Source organism: Dendrobates tinctorius, unplaced genomic scaffold (genome assembly GCF_039654945.1).
Source record: "Dendrobates tinctorius isolate UK_male_01 unplaced genomic scaffold, ASM3965494v1 ptg000023l, whole genome shotgun sequence".
NCBI classification, from domain to species: Eukaryota; Metazoa; Chordata; class Amphibia; order Anura; family Dendrobatidae; genus Dendrobates; species Dendrobates tinctorius.
This window is the reverse complement of record NW_027361691.1, coordinates 12,350,992-12,370,519: the sequence shown is the minus strand read 5'-3', so window position 1 is coordinate 12,370,519 and position 19,528 is coordinate 12,350,992. Positions and strand designations below refer to the sequence as shown.

The 19,528-nt window shown below is 48.8% G+C and overlaps 1 protein-coding gene across 1 annotated transcript in view; it reads left to right on the top strand.

The window, feature by feature from the left end:
* The window catches only part of CHORDC1 (cysteine and histidine rich domain containing 1), a 57,651-nt gene that overhangs the window by 23,016 nt on the left and 15,107 nt on the right, over window positions 1-19,528 (top strand). The window contains exons 8-9 of the mRNA XM_073569274.1: window positions 7,470-7,575; window positions 7,967-8,086. Coding sequence (XP_073425375.1) covers window positions 7,470-7,575; window positions 7,967-8,086 — 226 coding nt within the window. The remainder of the gene's footprint in view (window positions 1-7,469; window positions 7,576-7,966; window positions 8,087-19,528) is intronic.

Here is a 19,528-nt window from a genome sequence, read left to right as displayed (position 1 = left end):
CTCAGGGATGAGTGGAAGCGGGTACTGGTTCTTTATAGTGATTGCGTTTAATTCTCGGTAGTCAATGCAGGGTCTGAGACCACCATCTTCTCTACATAGAAGAACCCAGCTCCAACTGGTGAAATAGATGGTCTAATGAACCCCTTTTTTAACCCCTTCCTGCCATCCGACGTACTATCCCGTCCATGGGACCCGGGCCCCTATGCCCATGGACGGGATAGTACGTCTCAGCGATCAGCGGCGCCCACGTGGTGAGCGCCGCTGATCGTGGCCGGGTGTCAGCTGATTATCACAGCTGACACCCAGCACAATGTGTCAGGGGCGGTCACGGACCGCCCCCGACACGTTAACCCCTTGCACACTGCGATCAAACATGATCGCGGTGTACCGGGGGTTAAAGGGAAGCATCGGCAGGGAGGGGGCTCCCTCCGTGCTTCCCTGAGCCCCCCACGGCAGCGCAGTGTGCAGCGCTGCTGCGGGGGGCTCCTTTCCTGCAGGCCCCCGAATCAAAGATGGCGACGGGGGGCCTTCGGGGGGCCTGCAGGAAGCTGGCTTCCTCAGTGCCTGCAAAGCGCAGGCATGAGGAAGCCTTCTGCACTGCCTGTGACAGATCGCTGATCTGTCACAGTGATCTGTGATGTGACAGATCAGCGCTCTGTCACAGGACAGTGATGTCTCACCTGGGACTATTTAATAAAGTTAAAAAAAAAATAAAAGTGTTAAAATAATTAAAAAAAAATCGCCAAATAAATTAGAAAAAAAAAAAAAAATATTCCCCCAATAAATCCATTTTTTGGAAATAAAAAAAAAACAAAACAATAAAAGTACACATATTAGGTATCGCCGTGTCCGTAACGACCCGCCCTATAAAACTGTCCCATTATTAACCCCTTTAGCGAACCCCTTAAAAAATAAAAATAAAGAAGCAAAAAATGATTTATTATCATACTGCCAAACAAAAAGTGTAATAACGCGCGATCAAAAAGACGCATATAAATATCCATGGTACCGCTGAAAACGTCATCTTGTCCCGCAAAAAACTAGCCGCCATACAGCATCATCAGCGAAAAAATAAAAAAGTTATAGCTCGCAGAATAAAGCGATGCAAAAATAATTATTTTTTATATAAAATAGTTTTCATTGCATAAAACCGACAAAACATAAAAAAACGACCTAAATGAGGTATCGCTGTAACCGTACTGACCCGAAGAATAAAACCGCTTTATCAATTTTACCGCACGCGGAACGGTGTAAACGCACCCCCCCCCAAAAGAAATTCATGAAACGCTGTTTTTTGTTCATTCTGCGTCACAAAAATCGGAATAAAAAGCGATCAAGAAATGTCACGTGCCCGAAAATGGTGCCAATGAAAACGTCAACTCGTCCCGCAAAAAATAAGACCTCACATGACTCGGTGTGTCAAAATACGGAAAAATTATAGCTCTCAATATGTGGTGATGCAAAAACTATTTTTACAATAAAAAGCGTCTTTTAGCGTGCGACAGCTGCCAAACAAAAAAACCACCATAAATAGTAAATCAAACCCCCCATTAACACCCCCTTACTTAGGGAAAAATAATAAAATAAAAAAAATGTATTTATTTCCATTTTTCCATTAGGGTTAGGGCTGAGATTAGGGTTAGGGGTGTGTTGGGGTTCGGGTTGGAGTTAGAATTGGGGGTTTCCACTGTTTGGGCACATCAGGGGCACTCCAAATGCAACATGACATCTGATCTGAATTCCAGCCAATTCTGAGTTGAAAAAGTCAAATGGTGCTCCTTCCATTCCAAGCTCTGCCATGCGCTCAAACCCCCACATGTAGGGTATCAGCCTACTCAGGACAAATTGCAAAACAATTTTTGGGGTCCAATTTCTCCTGTTACCCTTAGGAAAATAAAAAATTGGGGGCAAAAATATCATTTTTGTGGAAAAAAATGATTTTTTTATTTTCACGTCCGAGTGTTATAAACTTCTGTGAAGCACTTGGGGGTTCAAAGTGCTCACCACACATCTAGATAAGTTCCATGGGGGGGTCTAGTGTCCAAAATGGGGTCACTTGTGGGGAGTTTCAATGGTTTAGGTACATCAGGGGCTCTCCAAACGCACATGACACCCGCAGACCATTCCATCAAAGTCTGCATTCCAAAACGTCACTGCTTCCCTTCCGAGCCCCGATGTGTGTCCATACAGTAGTTTTCTCCCACATATGGGGTGTCAGCGTACTCAGGACAAATTGGATAACAACTTTTGGGGTCCAATTTCTCCTGTTACCCTTGGGAAAATGAAAAAATTGGGGACTAATTGACCATGTTTGTGGAAAAAATACGATTTTTTTATTTTCATGCCCGGGCATTATAAACTTCTGTGAAGCCCTTGGGGGTTCAAAGTGCTCACCACAAATCTAGATAAGTTCCTTAGGGGGTCTAGTATTCAAAATGGTGTCATTTGTGGGGGGTTTCCACTGTTTAGGTACATTAGGGGCTCTCCAAAGGCAACATGACACCCGCAGACCATTCCATCAAAGTCTGCATTCCAAAACGTCACTACTTCCCTTCCGAGCCCCGACGTGTGCCCATACAGTAGTTTTCTCCCACATATGGGGTATCAGCATACTCAGGACAAATTGGACAATAACTTTTGGGGTCCAATTTCTCCTGGTACCCTTGGGAAAATAAAAAAATGGTGACTAAAAGATCATGTTTGTGGAAAAAATATGAATTTTTTATTTTCACGCCCGGGCGTTATAAACTTCTGTGAAGCACTGGGGGGTTCAAAGTGCTCACCACACATCTAGATAAGTTCCTTACGGGGTCTAGTTTCCAAAATGGTGTCATTTGTGTTTCCACTGTTTAGGTACATCAGGGGTTTTCTAATCGCGACATGGTGTCCGATCTCAATTCCAGCCAAAAAACGTCAAATGGCACTGCTTCCCTTCCGAGCTCTGCTATGCGCCCAAATAGTGGTTTACCCCCACATGTGGGGTATCAGCGTACTCAGGACAAATTGCACAATAACTTTTAGGGTCCTGTTACCCTTGGGAAAATAAAAATTGGGGTGAAAAGATCATTTTTGTGGAAAAAATATGATTTTTTTAATTGTACCGCTGTACGTTATAAACTTCTGTAAAGCCCTTGTGGGTTCAAAGTTCTCACCACATATCTAGATAAGTTCCTTGGGGGGTCTAGTTTCCAAAATGGGGTCACTTGTAGGGGGTTTCCACTGATTAGGTACATCAGGGACTCTCCAAACGTGACATGGCGTCCAATCTGAATTCCAGCCAATTTTGCATTGAAAAAGTCAAACGGCGCTCCTTCCATTCTGAGCTCTGCCATGCGCCGAAACAGTCGTTCCCCCCCACATCTCAGGTATCAGCGTACTCAGGACAAATTGCGCAATAACTTTTGCAGTCCAATTTCTCCTGTTACCTTTGGTAAAATAAAAAAAATTGAACCTGAAGTATTTTTTTTATGAAAAAAAAGTTACGTTCATTTTTTTTAAATATTCAAAAAAATTCCTGTGACGCACCTAAAGGGTTAATAAACTTCTTGAGTGTGGTTTTGAGCACCTTAAGGGGTGCAGTTTTTAGAATGGTGTCACTTTTGGGTATTTTCTATCATATAGACCCCTCAAAGTGACCTCAAATGTGATGTGGTCCTAAAAATAAAATGGTGTTGTAAAAATGAGAAATCGCTGGTCAACTTTTAACCCTTATAACTTCCTAACAAAAAAAAATTTTGGTTCCAAAATTGTGCTGATGTAAAGTAAACATGTGGGAAATGTTAGTTATCAAGTTTTTTGTGTGCCGTATCTCTGTGATTTAAGGGCATAAAAATTCAAAGTTGGAAAATTGCGAAATTTTCAAAATTTTCGCCAAATTTCCGTTTTTCTCACAAATAAACGCAAGTTATTTGAATGAAATTTTACCACTAACATGAAGTACAATATGTCACGAGAAAACAATGTCAGAATCACCGGGATCCATGGAAGCGTTCCAGAGTTATGACCTCATAAAGGTACAGTGGTCAGAATTGTAAAAATTGGCCCGGTCATGAACGTGCAAACCACCCTTGGGGGTGAAGGGGTTAAGCTATCTGCTATGTACTCATTCATGGCCTGACGCTCTGGACCAGAGAGATTAAATATTCTCCCTTTTGGAGGACGGGCATCTGGAATTAGGTCTATAGGACAATCATACTCTCTGTGGGGTGGTAGTTTCTCAGATTCTATAACGGAAAAGACATCTCCATAATCCCTGAGAGCAAACGGTATGAAGGGGTGTTTTTTTAGCTTGGTTTGATTTACTGCTACAGACATGCAATTATCCTGGCATTGCGAACTCCAGCACACCACATCACCCAGGTGCCAGTCAATGACAGGGTTGTGTTGACGTAGCCACGGCATCCCCAAAATGACTGCAGAAGATAGATTGTCCAACACATAAAAGGAAATAAGCTCAGTATGTAGTGCTCCTACTGACATAGTTATCTTAGCAGTAACAAATTTAACCCCCTCCTGAATAATGGACGTGCCGTTAATAGCCGTGGTTTTTAATTGGAATGTTAAGTTTCAGTAGTGGGACACCAAGTTTTTTAGCAGCAAAAGAGTCCATAAAATTCCCTTCAGACCCGCTATCGACATAGGCTTTTAAACACAGAGAATCCTGACCAAAATACAAAGAAATAGGTAGTAAAACTTTGGCCGCATCTGCGGGCAGTACCTGAGCCTCTGCGCAACCATAGCCAGGGCTGCTCAGAGGCTGATGTTCCCGGGGTACGGATCTCTGACGTTCAGCTTTGTCCCTGGAGTCTCCTAACTGCAGCATGCTCAAGCGGGAAGGCGAGACTGATCCTCCAGGCTGTATACTGGGGCTTAGTAACAGGTGTTTTAGGCCAACAATCAGCTCAGGCAAGAGAGGAAAGAAAAAAAAATTCAGAGAAACTGTCTATATATGTGTGATATATATATATGAGAGAGAGATACACTCACTGGCCACTTTATTAGGTACACCATGCTAGTAACGGGTTGGACCCCCTTTTGCCTTCAGAACTGCCTCAATTCTTCGTGGCATAGATTCAACAAGGTGCTGGAAGCATTCCTCAGAGATTTTGGACCATATTGACATGATGGCATCACACAGTTGGCGCAGATTTGTCGGCTGCACATCCCTGATGCGAATCTCCCGTTCCACCACATCCCAAAGATGCTCTATTGGATTGAGATCTGGTGACTGAGGAGGCCATTTGAGTACAGTGAACTCATTGTCATGTTCAAGAAACCAATCTGAGATGATTCGAGCTTTATGACATGGCGCATTATCCTGCTGAAAGTAGCCATCAGATGTTGGGTACATTGTGGTCATAAAGGGATGGACATGGTCAGCAACAATACTCAGGTAGGCTGTGGCGTTGCAACGATGCTCAATTGGTACCAAGGGGCCCAAAGAGTGCCAAGAAAAAATTCCCCACACCATGACACCACCACCACCAGCCTGAACCGTTGATACAAGGCTGGATGGATCCATGCTTTCATGTTGTTTACGCCAAATTCTGACCCTACCATCCGAATGTCGCAGCAGAAATCGAGACTCATCAGACCAGGCAACGTTTTTCCAATCTTCTACTGTCCAATTTCGATGAGCTTGTGCAAATTGTAGCCTCAGTTTCCTGTTCTTAGCTGAGAGGAGTGGTACCCAGTGTGGTCTTCTGCTGCTGTAGCCCATCTGCCTCAAAGTTCGACGCACTGTGCGTTCAGAGATGCTCTTCTGCCTACCTTGGTTGTAACGGGTGGCAATTTGAGTCACTGTTGCCTTTCTATCAGCTCGAACCAGTATGCCCATTCTCCTCTGACCTCTGGCATCAACAAGGCATTTCCGGCCACAGAACTGCCGCTCAATGGATTTTTTTTTCTTTTTCGGACCATTCTCTGTAAACCCTAGAGATGGTTGTGCGTGAAAATCCCAGTAGATCAGCAGTTTCTGAAATACTCAGACCAGCCCTTCTGGCACCAACAATCATGCCACGTTCAAAGGCACTCAAATCACCTTTCTTCCCCATACTGATGCTCGGTTTGAACTGCAGGAGATTGTCTTGACCATGTCTACATGCCTAAATGCACTGAGTTGCCGCCATGTGATTGGCTGATTAGAAATTAAGTCTTAACACACAGTTGGACAGGTGTACCTAATAAAGTGGCCAGTGAGTGTGTGTGTATATATATATATATATATATATATATATATATACACACAAGAGACAGTTTTATTTTTTGGGCCGGATATAATGTTACGTCCGTCTGCAAGTCTGGGCTGCAGAAAGACAGCGCCCCGAGTAGCACCGACACCCTTTACCCCTATACAGGGATCTGGATTTACTGCAGAGCCCAGGAAGCGCTGTCTGAACAGGAGCAGAGTGCCAGAGCAGAACGGTCGCAATAGAAAAGCAGTGAGGGAGCCAAAAATAAAGTTGGAAACCAGGCGAGCAGTGGAGGTACAGAAACGGCAGGCAGAGGCAGAGTCGAGAGTCCAGGCAGAGGTCACAAAACGGGAGAGTAGCGGAGGTACAAAATCGTCAGGCAGTAGAGGGGGTCAGGAATCCAGGCCAAGGTCAGTGTCAGTAATCGGGAGAAATGCAAGGTACAAAAACGGCAGGCAATAGAGTAGTCAGAAATTCAGGCTGGGGTCAGAGTTAACGATAAGCAATCACAAAGTAACACGTAGGGGAACCAAGAATATATCCGGCGGCTTGCAAGACCAGTCCCAAAGTATTTGAGGGATCAGGTCATCCTTCACAGGCTCCTGGACTGCTGATGTCATCAGAACCGCCCCCAGGACCAGACCCGGTGATGATGCACAAACCCCTTCATGACAGACAGCGGAGTCTGCGTCCACTAGACGCCTGCGCAGGAACCCTTTCACTGTTGCTGCCATCCCTCGGGCGCGAACCACGGCGCCTCCCAATGGCCGAGGCGGGAACAGCAGGCCCTGAGCTCGACGGCCATGTGTCAGTCCGGCGCCTCCCGGTGGTCGAGGCCCGGACCGCAGCCCCCGAGCCCACGGGCAGCGTGACCGTCCGTCGCCTCCTCGTGGCTGATGGCGGAACAGCAGGCCCCGAGTCTGATGGCGACGTGACAGACTGGGACTGTGCATCTGGAATGAACCAGCAGCTTCTCCCATTCTCCTTATACACAACAACAGGGCGAGACCGGTCAGTCTAGGGATGTGAGTCGAGGAGACGATACTTTGGGTTGACGAGCATTGTCCTTCGCCGGCCTTGCTTAGTTTGTTCTCTCGAATATATCCCAGCACTTCATATACCCGGCTCCAATAAAGCAGTTAGACCGATTCATGCCACACATCGTTCAGGCAGCGAGGATCGGATGACAAGTTCCCTCGAGTTTGGATTATAGGTGTCCATGTGCTCCGTCCAGATTTCTTTACCCATTTTAACTTTTTTTTTTTACATTTTATTAAGGATGAAATTTTGGAGCTGCTGTAAGAGGAAAACCTCCGACTTCAATACATTTTTGTCCCAGGAAGGATGTTTTAAGGGAACACATTTATGGATGAAGAAAGATGATGTAAGTGTTAAATTACTCTCCTCGACATTGAAATGGTAACCCCAAGGAAAAGTGATGGAATTATGGAAATCACAGGAGTGATAGATAGGATATTGATAAAAAATATTGTAACACATTTTTCAAAACATAAATTTATTCAATCTAAAATATGAGCTGCAGGCAGAGGTCCCAGCACTAACATGGCTTGGCTGCTGTCAACCATTTTTTTCCATCCTCTGCATTTACAGGATTGGCTGCTGTCAACCATTTCTTCATCATCGGCAGATCACTTTCACGTCTTCATCCACTTTTCCGTAGTGTTTCCAATGTTGAGGAGCGTGTATAGAAAAACTGTTTTGTCTTTGATCTTTCATAAAGCAGATTGTCTGATCTTTGTGATTGTGTATTGCAGGGTAAGAAGGTGGTTCCCTGCAGACATGACTGGCACCAGACCGGCAGCGGAGTCACCATCTCCATCTATGCGAAGAACTCACTTCCAGACCTGAGCTACGTAGAGGCCAATAGCACGGTGGTAAGTATGGACCCATGGTCCCCTCATGCAGCAGGGCTTCATGGCAGACCCGTAGTTGTACTAAAGTTTTGGGAAGATCATTAAAGGGGTTGTCCGGGCTTTTCACATAATCTCAGTGCATATCTGGGCTGCAGAATTATGACAATAAGTAATTTTACTTTCTGTCACTAGTTTGCACGGTTTTCTAGATATTCTGAACAGAACGTCCAAGGCGGGGTGTGTTATGGCATTGAAATGAGAACTAGTCGTAACCTCCTACTCTACTCCAAACATGCCCTCTATAGCAACAACCCCACCCTCCATAGCTACAGGCCCTTCCCGACCACATGAATAGTCCTGTATTCTGGGACAGGCTGCTCTCATCAGTATTTGTGTCATTAGAGACACAGTGCTCACACATACACTGCACCAAATCTGCTGCTGTGTGAAGATATCAGTGACACAGAACTGTCTCATTCACACAGCAGAGGCTTTGTCACAGAACAGAATACATCAGTGACTGCCATCCCCTGTGCAGATTAGAAGCTGCAGACCCCCATCACTGGCCATCACACAGTCTGTTCTCACTGCTGCCAGCAGCCTGGGACAGTGAGGGAAGGAATTACTCATAATGAGTCATGTATTGTAATCATGGAGTGGCCCAGAATACAGGACGATTTTCCCTCCTCAGTGGTTTGGTTTCACTTTCCATAGATCACTGTTCAGTGTGTGTCTGGGGGAGGAGCAGCCTCTCTCTGCACTGAGGCTGCTGGAGGGGAAGAATTCGTTACTGTGTGATGAGGGCTGCTTCATGTGGACGGCGAGGGCCTGTAGCTATGGAGGGTGGGGTTGTTGCTATAGAGGGCATGTTTGGAGTAGAGTAGGAGGTTACGACTAGTTCTCATTTCAATGCCATAACACACCCTGCCTTGGACGTTCTGTTCAGAATATCTAGAAAACCGTGCAAACTAGTGACAGAAAGTAAATTACTTTTTACTCTTCGCCACGACAGCACCCACTGGAGGTATCGGATCCGCCCATTTGGAACAGGAAACCCTACAGGAAAGATAAAAGGGGCGGTCCGCCTTTCCTCCTCAGTTTTGGTTTCCTGTTCCAAATGGAGCAGGATCCTGCAGGATCTTACCCGGGCCATGCATCCGCCTGTGCGGTCTCCTCGGGAACGGCAGGGGCTGCGGTCCGGAAGCAGCGTCGGGGGAGATTCCGTTTGACGGCTCCCCCCTCGTCTGGTGGCATAGTGGTAATGACCGGGTCCGGGGAGGGCCGCCCGGTCTTACCAGGGAGCGGGCCGGGCCGGTCCGGCATCCGGGGGATCCCCCCCCCCCCCCAAACGGTGGGGATATAGCGTGGAGGTGAGGCCATGAGCGCGCGAGCCGCGCGTGTGAGTAGCGGTGGCGCGGAAGCCGGCCGGCACCCGACGCTCCTATACCCCGGAAGTAATGGTTGAACTTCCGGGGTAGGATGGCGATGGCGCTGCGCATGCGCCCTGTGACAGGGCAACTTCCGGGGGCACGACAAGAAGAAAGATAAAACAGCGCTGCATCGTTGGAACCATGTCGTCCCCCGCAGAGTCGCAAACCCCAGCAGGGGATTCAGCTGGGGGCAACTCCACCAGGGACCGCAGCGCCAGGACAGAGACTGCCCGCAGGAGCGAGGCAGCAGAAACCCGATCCAGACCGTCTCAGCCATCTGACCCGGTATTAAGCTTCACTGGGTGAGTGTGCAAAGTATATACTCTACCTATTAAGCTAACCTCCTCCCTCCCCCCCCTCTCTCTTTACCTTTGACCTCTCGCTTCAGTCAAAGAAAAAAGAAAAAACTAAACATAAAGAATGCGCATTATGTTCAGATCCTCTCCCTGACTCCTACCCCAAAAAACTCTGCAAACAATGCATGAAAGAGACCAGGCAGGGGTCGACGATATCTTCCAAAGATATCCGAGCCATAATTAGGGAGGAAATACAAGCCATCAACCGCGCCAGCACTCCCGCAGAGTCCAGTCATAAGAAACAGGTCATTGTTAGTTCAGAGTCAGAGGAAGAACAGGAGTTAAACTCAGGCTCCGCATCCACGTCCTCATCGTCATCCTCGAAGATGGAAGGACGCGCATGTTTTCCACTGGACAGCGTAGATAACCTTGTAAAAGCGGTTAGAAATACTATGGGATGTGAAGAAGAAAGGGGAGCCCAAACCGCGCAGGACATTATGTTTGCGGGATTGGCAGAGAAAAAGAGGAGATCATTTCCGGTGATACCGGCAATTAAGGACCTCATCAAAAGAGAGTGGGAGAAACACGACCAGAGGGGTTTTCTCCCATCAGCTTCAAAACGGAAATACCCGTTCACTGATGAAGATCTATTAAAATGGACTAAAGTACCAAAGGTGGATGCCGTCATATCCTCCACTTCCAAACAGACCTCGATCCCGGTCGAGGACGCAGGATTGTTAGCAGACCCATTAGACCGAAAGGCTGAATCTTCGCTCAAAAGGTCCTGGGAATCCACCACCGGGGTATTCAAACCCGCAATAGCCAGCACATGTACTGCTAGATCAATGCTGGTATGGCTAGATCAATTAGACCAGCAGATTGAGCAAAGAGTGTCAAGGGAGAAACTGCGTGCAGCCATCCCGTTGATAAGAGGTGCAGCTGCCTTTATGGCAGACGCTTCAGCGGACACCCTAAGACTGGCAGCGAGGTCGGCAGCCCTGGTGAATAACGCCAGACGCGCGCTGTGGATAAAGAGCTGGAAAGGGGATGCACAATCAAAATCCAAAATTAGTGCAACCCCATGCGAGGGTGAGTTCCTCTTTGGAAAAGCCTTAGACGAAATTCTCGCCAAGGCAAAAGAAAGGAAAAAGGCCTTCAGTGATTCTCCCATTCCGTTTTATAGGAAAACCTTTAAAAGACGGCCATTCGGGAGAAGAAGGCAATCGGACAGAACGAACAGATGGGCCACGAAAGACGAAAAGCAGAAGGGTACCATCTTCAGAGGGCCAACATATAGGAGAGATAAAAATTAAGAGTTTAGACCCACCAATTGGGGGTAGATTAAATTTTTTTTTTACCAAGTGGGAACAAATTACGTTAAACCCATGGATTTTGAACATAATCAAGGAAGGAATAAAGATTGAATTCCTTCGGATCCCCTATGAGTTCTTTGTTATAACTCGCCTTAATTCCTCACTTCAGCAAAAGGCTCTCGAAGACGAGATTCGAGTCCTACTAGCTAAAAAAGCTTTAGTTGACGTCCCTGAGGAACAACAGGGTAGAGGCTTTTACTCTCCCCTGTTTTTGGTGCCTAAACCAGACGGTACGTTTAGAACCATTATTAATTTAAAGAAGCTAAATTCATTTATAAAAAATTATAATTTCAAAATGGAATCAATTAGATCCACTATAAAGCTTCTTTTCCCAAATTGCGTAATGGCAGGGATTGATTTAAAAGATGCTTATTATCATCTCCCTATACACAACAGATTCCAGAAATACCTAAGAGTCGCAGTGGAAGTCGAGGGAAGGATTCGTCATTTCCAATACGCGGCAATGCCCTTCGGGCTTTCCACGGCACCAAGAATATTTACCAAGGTGATGGCAGAAGTGATGGCCTACCTTCGCCAAAAAGACACACTAATTGTGCCATATCTAGACGACTTCCTAATAATTGGGAATTCAGTCAAACAATGTACTGAACGCGTAACTGACGCAATCTCCTCTTTTCAGAGCCTTGGCTGGATCATCAATATCCAAAAGTCCAGACTCGATCCGCAATCTCTCCAGACATTTCTAGGATTTCAACTAGATTCCTTGACCCAGAGATGTCTACTACCTCAGGTAAAAATCACCCTCACAAAACAAAAAATACAAGCAGCTATAGATAAACCACGTGTATCCTTGAGAGAAGCAATGTCATTATTAGGATCACTAAATTCTTGCACCCCGGCAGTCCGGTGGGCCCAGTACCATGTCCGTACGCTACAACACCAGATCCTCCAAGAGGATAAGCGACATAGTGGTCATTTGCAGAGCAAAATAACCCTGTCACAAGAAGTCTTGACTTCCCTAGAGTGGTGGTTAGACGATAACCATTTATGTTCAGGAGTTCCATGGGTTATAGTTCCATCCTGTATCGTAACCACCGATGCCAGTCCCCAGGGCTGGGGAGCCCACATGGAGAATGGGTTTCATCAGGGAAGGTGGAGTAAAGAGGAATGCGATTACTCATCTAATTTAAAAGAACTGACTGCAGTGTTCTATGCTCTATACAACTTCCTTCCGCAGCTCCAACAGAAGCATGTAAGGATCCTGTCGGACAACACCACCACAGTGGCATATATAAACAGACAAGGAGGAACTCGATCAGAGACTCTGATGTCTTCAGCGGCAAGAATTTTAAACTTAGCAGAAAACTATTTTTTGTCCCTCTCGGCCCTTCATATCAGAGGCGAGAGCAATCAAAAGGCAGACTTCCTAAGCCGACACACTCTACGACAAGGAGAGTGGTGCCTCAATCGGAAGGTCTTCAGGGACATAGTAGCCTCATGGGGACAACCCGAGGTGGACCTTTTCGCCACAAAGGAGAACAGGCAGATAAAAACATTTGCCTCCCTATCTCCGTCAGATCACCCAGACATACTGGACGCCTTTCTAGCTCCATGGAATTTCAACCTGGCGTATGCGTTCCCTCCATTGATCCTCCTACCTCAAGTAATTCGGAAGATCAGAGACGACAAAGCAAGAATAATCTTAATAGCACCGTTCTGGCCAAAAAGACCGTGGTTTTCGTGGCTGCAGATTATGTCAATAACAGATCCTTGGATCCTTCCGACTGCCAATCTACTCTCCCAAGGCCCCTTTTTCCACCCTCAAGTGCTCAGCTTGCACTTGACGGCGTGGAATTTGAGAGGCAGTTATTGAGGACAAGAGGATTCTCGGAGTCCTTAATTACTACACTACTACAAAGTAGAAAACAGTCCACAACCCAAATTTACACTAGAATATGGAAAAAATTTCTTCAATTCCATACAGTACCTCATACAGCAGAAGTTCCGATAATCCCAATCTTGGAATTTCTGCAGAAGGGGAAAGACTTAGGCTTAGCAGTAAATACACTGAGAGTACAAATATCGGCATTAGGAGCACTATATGGCCATAATATAGCAGGCAACAAGTGGATAACTCGTTTCATTACAGCATGTGAACGAATAGCTCCAATCCACATACCCTCCGTCCCTACATGGGATCTAAATCTGGTCTTAGACGCCCTAACGGTAGACCCCTTTGAGCCGATTGACACAATACCCTTCAAATACTTAGCACTTAAAATGGCCCTCTTAGTATCACTGACCTCAGCTAGAAGAGTGGGTGATATCCAGGCCTTGTCAATAGATCCACCTTTTTTCCAAGAATACCAAGACAGATTGGTATTAAAACCAGACCCTGCCTACCTGCCAAAAGTGGCAACAAAATACCATAGATCTCAGGAGATACTCCTCCCAACCTTCTATAAAAATCCCTCTACTCCGGAAGAGCAGAAGTTCCATACTCTGGACGTCAAAAGAACTGTCCTAAAATGTATTGAGAGGTCCAACAGTTGGAGGCAGAGTAGGGCCCTATTTGTTTCATTTCAGGGCTGTAAGAAGGGGTATGGAGTCACGAAGAGCACCATTTCCCGGTGGATCAGAGAGGCCATTCGTTTAGCCTACTCCGCAAAAAACGAAGATCCTCCAGGGAACATCAGGGCGCATTCCACCAGGGCAATGGCAACCTCTTGGGCGGAAAAGGGAGATGTTCCGATTGAAACTATATGTAAGGCGGCAGTTTGGTCATCCCCTTCTACCTTCTATAACCACTACAGACTTGATATTTCATCAACCTCTGACTTAAGCTTTGGCAGGACTATCCTTGGCACGGTGGTCCCACCCAGGTGATGGTCTCTGGAATCTCTCCAGTGGGTGCTGTCGTGGCGAAGAGTAAAAAGCCGGATTACTTACCGGTAATGCTCTTTTAATGAGTCCACGACAGCACCCGTTCACTTCCCCCCCTAAGGATATCAATAGTTAAAGTATATTAACCAAATAATGGATAAGAAAGATGTTAAAATAAGAGAACATTGCCTAATCCTTGGCGGTCCTTCTGGTACTCTGAAACGAAAACTGAGGAGGAAAGGCGGACCGCCCCTTTTATCTTTCCTGTAGGGTTTCCTGTTCCAAATGGGTGGATCCGATACCTCCAGTGGGTGCTGTCGTGGACTCATTAAAAGAGCATTACCGGTAAGTAATCCGGCTTTTCTCGTTCGCCTTATTGGGGGACACAGAGACCTTGGGTGTATGCTGCTGCCACTAGGAGGCTGACACTATGCACAAAAAAAGATAGCTCCTCCTCCGCAGTGTACACCCCACCGATCGGCAGAGAATTCCTCAGTTTAGCTTAGTGTCAGTAGGAGGTGGACACGGGTCTTTTATTAGACCCATATCTACCTCGTCGTGCGTTGTTCCTTTTCAGGTTCTACGGAGGGATACAGAGTGAAAAGTCACATCTGTACTCCCACATGGAGTCTGCAAGTACGGCGTGTACTGCCACCCCGTATCCTTGCAGTTCTCCGCGGCAGGACCAGCCAGACGGACGCCGACACCAAGACGTGCCAGCGACTCCAGGGGTCCTTGTCGCCAGTCTCCCTCCCACTCGCCTACCAGAGCCTGTCGGTTGGATGAGACGCAAGACTTCTTCAGACAGTTCCCATTGGGAGCGACTTACGACTGCGGCGTCCCACTTTTTCGGACCTCCGCGCCGACCCCCTGCTGACAGGCGGCCGCCGCAACTAATTTAGGCCCCGGCTTCAGTTCGGGCCTACCGCTGTGTCGCGGCCACGCCCCCCGCCCCTTTCTTCTAAGCGGGCTTCTCTCCCGCTCTTCCCAGGCCCTCCCACCGCCTGTCCTTCACCTGCCCAGCCTGCTATTGGCTAGAGGGCGGTGAATTTTGACCCGCCCTCCCTCCTCTCCTAAGGCGCGCTTTTTCTCAGGACGGCGCCATTTTCCCAGCCTGTTAGCCGGGCACCAGCTCCTCACTGGACAGCATCTTTTCCAGCTGGTTTTTTCAGGAGGTCTGTCGGCCGGATTTCGCTCTGACCTGCATCCACTGACAGGTCGCAGAGCATCGCTTCTGGGGACACCGGACCGTGAGTAGCTCTGCACTGCAGACTGACCCTTCTCCGCCCTCTGTCCCCCAACCTTCCGGCATTACCTCAGCTTTTCACTATGTCTAAGTCTGATCGTACCCGCTCTACCGCCCTCCCCTGCACTTTAGTCAAGTACTTTGCATGTTCTTCGTGCAATCGCAAACTTCCCTCAGGCCAGTCCACTCCCCTCTGCCTGGATTGTAGCAATCCAATTCAGCCTGACGCCGTCCAGGAGCCATCTGCGGCCCCAGGTGAGAGTGAGCCCCCCCATGCCTGGCTGGGCCTCCTCGCTATCTCAATCAGTGGCAGACCTCACCAGGGTGTCTCAGTCCCTGGTGGCCGTTCTTGATAAGTTGCCCCTGGACTCTTCAGCAGGGCCAAGCAGGTCCCAAATTGTTCCATCTGAATCAGCCAGCGGTAGTCGCAAAAGACCCAGGCAAGATTCCCAGCCGGAATCCTCTCCTAGTCCCATCTCACCGCATAGCCCTTCTCACCAGTCTCCCTCTCGGGCCTCCTCTCCCGAGTCAGGGGAAGCGCTTTCGGACAGGTCATCTGAGGGGATTTTAGAGCTGGATTCAGACCAGGATGCAAGCATGAAGGTCACAGTGCAGGACCTCATTGCTGCGATCCATCATACCTTCGATATTGCTGACTCCCCTGCGAAATCCTCAGATCAGGAGGTTTCGTTCAGACGGGCAGAAACTCCCTCCAGGGTTTTTCCTTTCCATTCCCAGTTTGGGAAAATTTTTACCAAGGAAAGAGAGGATCCGACCAGACGCTTTCAAAGAGGAAAACGTCTCGGCATACTCTACCCATTTGCTAAGGAGCTCACGGACAACTGGTCGGCCTCTCCCTCGGTCGATCCGCCCGTGTCCAGGCTATCCAATAACACGGTTCTCCCGCTTTCAGGCGTGGCGTCCCTAAAGGATTCTAATGACAGGATTATAGAATCCCTGGCGAAGTCTGCCTTTGAAGCGGCTTCAGCGGCGGTGTGTCCAATCTTTGCTTCATCCTGGACAGCAAAGACCATAGCCACGTGGGCAGACGACCTTCGGCAGGGCATCTTAGATAAGGCGCAACCGGAGCATTTGGCCAATCTCGCCAATCAGATCTCCCATGCTGGGGACTATCTTCTCTCCGCTTCCTTGGATGCTGCATCCTGTGCAGTTCAGGCGTCAAGCAACGTTATTGCAATTCGACGTACACTTTGGCTAAAGGCATGGCAAGCGGACTTGTCTTCTAAAAAGTCCCTCACTAACCTGCCTTTTCAGGGGGTGCGCCTCTTTGGGTCCCAATTGGACCAGATTATTAAGGACGCCACCGGAGGCACGAGTTCACTCCTCCCTCAGTCCAAGCCTCGCAGACCCCCACTAAGGCGTCAGTTTCGACCCTTTCGGACTTTCCGCCGTTTCAATACGGCGGACAACTCCTCCAGCCAACAGAGACCGCAGGCTCGCCAGGAGAGAAGGAAAGTTTCCTTCAGACCCACTCCTTCCTGGCGACCCCACTCCTCCCAGGGCAGACCGTCCAGATCTAGATCTGGACGGTCTACTTCAGCATGACTATCATCGGGCACGCGAAGGGCCTTTCCAATTGGGAGGTCGACTTCTTTCCTTCAGGGACGTTTGGCTGGCCACCGTGGAGGACGCCTGGGTCAGGGAGGTCGTATCCTCAGGATACAAGATAGAGTTCGTCTCTCTCCCACGGGATCGTTTCTTCGAATCCCGGCCTCCAAAGGATCCAGCCTTGATCCCGGGGTTCTCTACAGCTATCGCCGCTCTCCTCAGTTCCGGGGTGATTGTGCCCGTTCCCGAATCGGAGCGCTTCACGGGGTTCTACTCGAACCTGTTTGTAGTGCCGAAAAAAGACGGCGCAGTTCGACCCATCTTGGATCTCAAGCTGCTCAACAAGAGGGTCCGCCTTCGCCACTTCCGCATGGAGTCGCTTCGCTCGGTCATCGCCTCCATGGAGGAGCAGGAATTCATGTGCTCAATAGACATCCAAGATGCCTATTTACATGTTCCAATTTTCTCCGGACATCAGAAGTTCCTGCGCTTTGTGATTCGACAGCACCACTACCAGTTTGTCGCACTGCCCTTCGGTCTTGCCACCGCTCCCAGAGTCTTCACGAAGATCATGGCTGCGTTGATGGCTTTGTTGAGAGTCAGAGGCCTCGTTCTTTTCCCGTACCTAGACGATATTCTGATCAAGGCTCCCTCATTCCAACAGGCTCACCAAAGTTTGTCAATCGTCCTGGACACTCTTTCCAATTTCGGGTGGATCGTCAACAGGAAAAAGTCCTGTCTGATTCCTACCCAACGCCTGGTCTTTGTAGGTCTTCTGTTCGACACTCGTCGGTCAAGGGTCTTTCTCCCACAAGAAAAGATTCTCTCTCTGCAGCAGGAAGTACGATCGCTGCAGACCTCGCGATTCCCATCCCTCCGTACAGCCATGAGGGTCCTGGGAAAGATGGTCGCGGCGATAGAGGCAGTTCCCTTTGCCCAATTTCACGCCAGGCCTCTCCAGCAGGCCATTCTGTCGAAATGGAACAGGTCGCCTAGGTCCCTGGATCGCCCTGTCCATCTTTCTTACCGGATCAAGCGGTCTCTCAACTGGTGGTTGTCGTCACCTCTCATTCTATCGGGTCGATCCTTCCTTCCCATTCACTGGCAGATAGTAACCACAGATGCCAGTCTCCTCGGTTGGGGTGCTGTGTTCCGCAACCACACTGTTCAGGGTCGATGGTCGGATCGGGAATCAGCGCTACCGATCAACGTTCTGGAGATTCGAGCGATCCATCTTGCTCTGGTCCACTGGGAAAGGCTCCTCAAGGGACTGCCGGTACGGATTCAGACAGACAACGCCACAGCGGTGGCATATGTCAACCGCCAAGGGGGAACACGGAGTGTTTCAGCCCTGGCGGAGGTGTCCAAGATTCTTCGTTGGGCGGAGATTTCCTTCCCGACAATTTCCGCGGTTCACATTCCCGGCGTAGACAACTGGGCCGCCGATTTTCTCAGCCGCGAGGGTCTCGCGGCGGGAGAATGGTCCCTACATCCGGAAGTGTTTCATCTGCTCTGCCTTCGGTGGGGAACCCCGGATGTAGACCTCATGGCGTCTCGCCTCAACAGGAAAGTCCCACAATTCGTGTCCAGGTCTCGGGACCCTCTGGCAGTGGGCGCCGACGCCCTGGCCGTTCCTTGGTCCCAGTTCGAACTTCCCTACCTGTTCCCTCCTCTGCCTCTTCTTCCCAAGCTGTTGAAGATCAAGGCAGAAGGACTTCCGGTCATTCTCATCGCCCCGAATTGGCCCAGAAGGTCTTGGTTCGCGGACATTGTCAACCTTCTCGCGGACGCCCCCTGGAAGCTTCCAGACAGAACAGATCTGCTGTCTCAGGGTCCGATTTGCCACCCCAATTCTCGGCCGCTCAATTTAACGGCGTGGCTGTTGAGACCGAGGTTCTGAAACGAGCAGGATTTTCCGACCACGTAATTCAGACCATGATCCGAGCCAGAAAGCCATCATCTTCCAAGATTTACTACCGTACTTGGAAGGCCTATTTCACTTGGTGTGAGACCAATGACATCGCGCCCATGTCCTTTTCGCTCCCTTCAGTCCTAGCGTTTCTTCAGGCAGGATTGGATGCGGGGCTTGCCCTCAGTTCCCTGAAGGGTCAAGTTTCGGCGCTGTCCATTCTGTTTCAGAAAACGTTGGCTTCCCGTCCTCAGGTTAAGACCTTTCTTCAGGGCGTGGCTCACACGGTCCCGCCGTACCGGGCGCCCGTGGATCCATGGGATCTTAATCTGGTTCTTGAGGTTCTGCAAGGTCCGCCCTTTGAACCCCTCAGGGATATTTCCCTTTCTCTCCTTTCTTGGAAGGTAGCCTTTCTGGTGGCCATCACCTCCGTCCGGCGCGTGTCGGAATTGGCAGCTCTTTCGTGCCGCTCTCCCTTTCTGGTTCTCCACCAGGATAAGGTAGTTCTGCGGCCTCCGCCCTCGTTCCTTCCGAAGGTGGTGTCCTCGTTTCACCTCAACGAGGATATCGTGCTCCCGTCCTTTTGTCCGAATCCAACTCATCCCCGAGAGCGGTCCTTGAACAAGCTGGACCTGGTTAGGGCGGTAAGAGTCTATCTGTCTAGGACGACTTCCTTGCGAAAGACAGAGTCTCTTTTCATTATCCCTGATGGAGCGCGGAAAGGTCACCCGGCGTCAAAGCCACCATTGCTCGCTGGATCAGATCGGCTATCCTGAAAGCCTACCGTGTTAAGCGT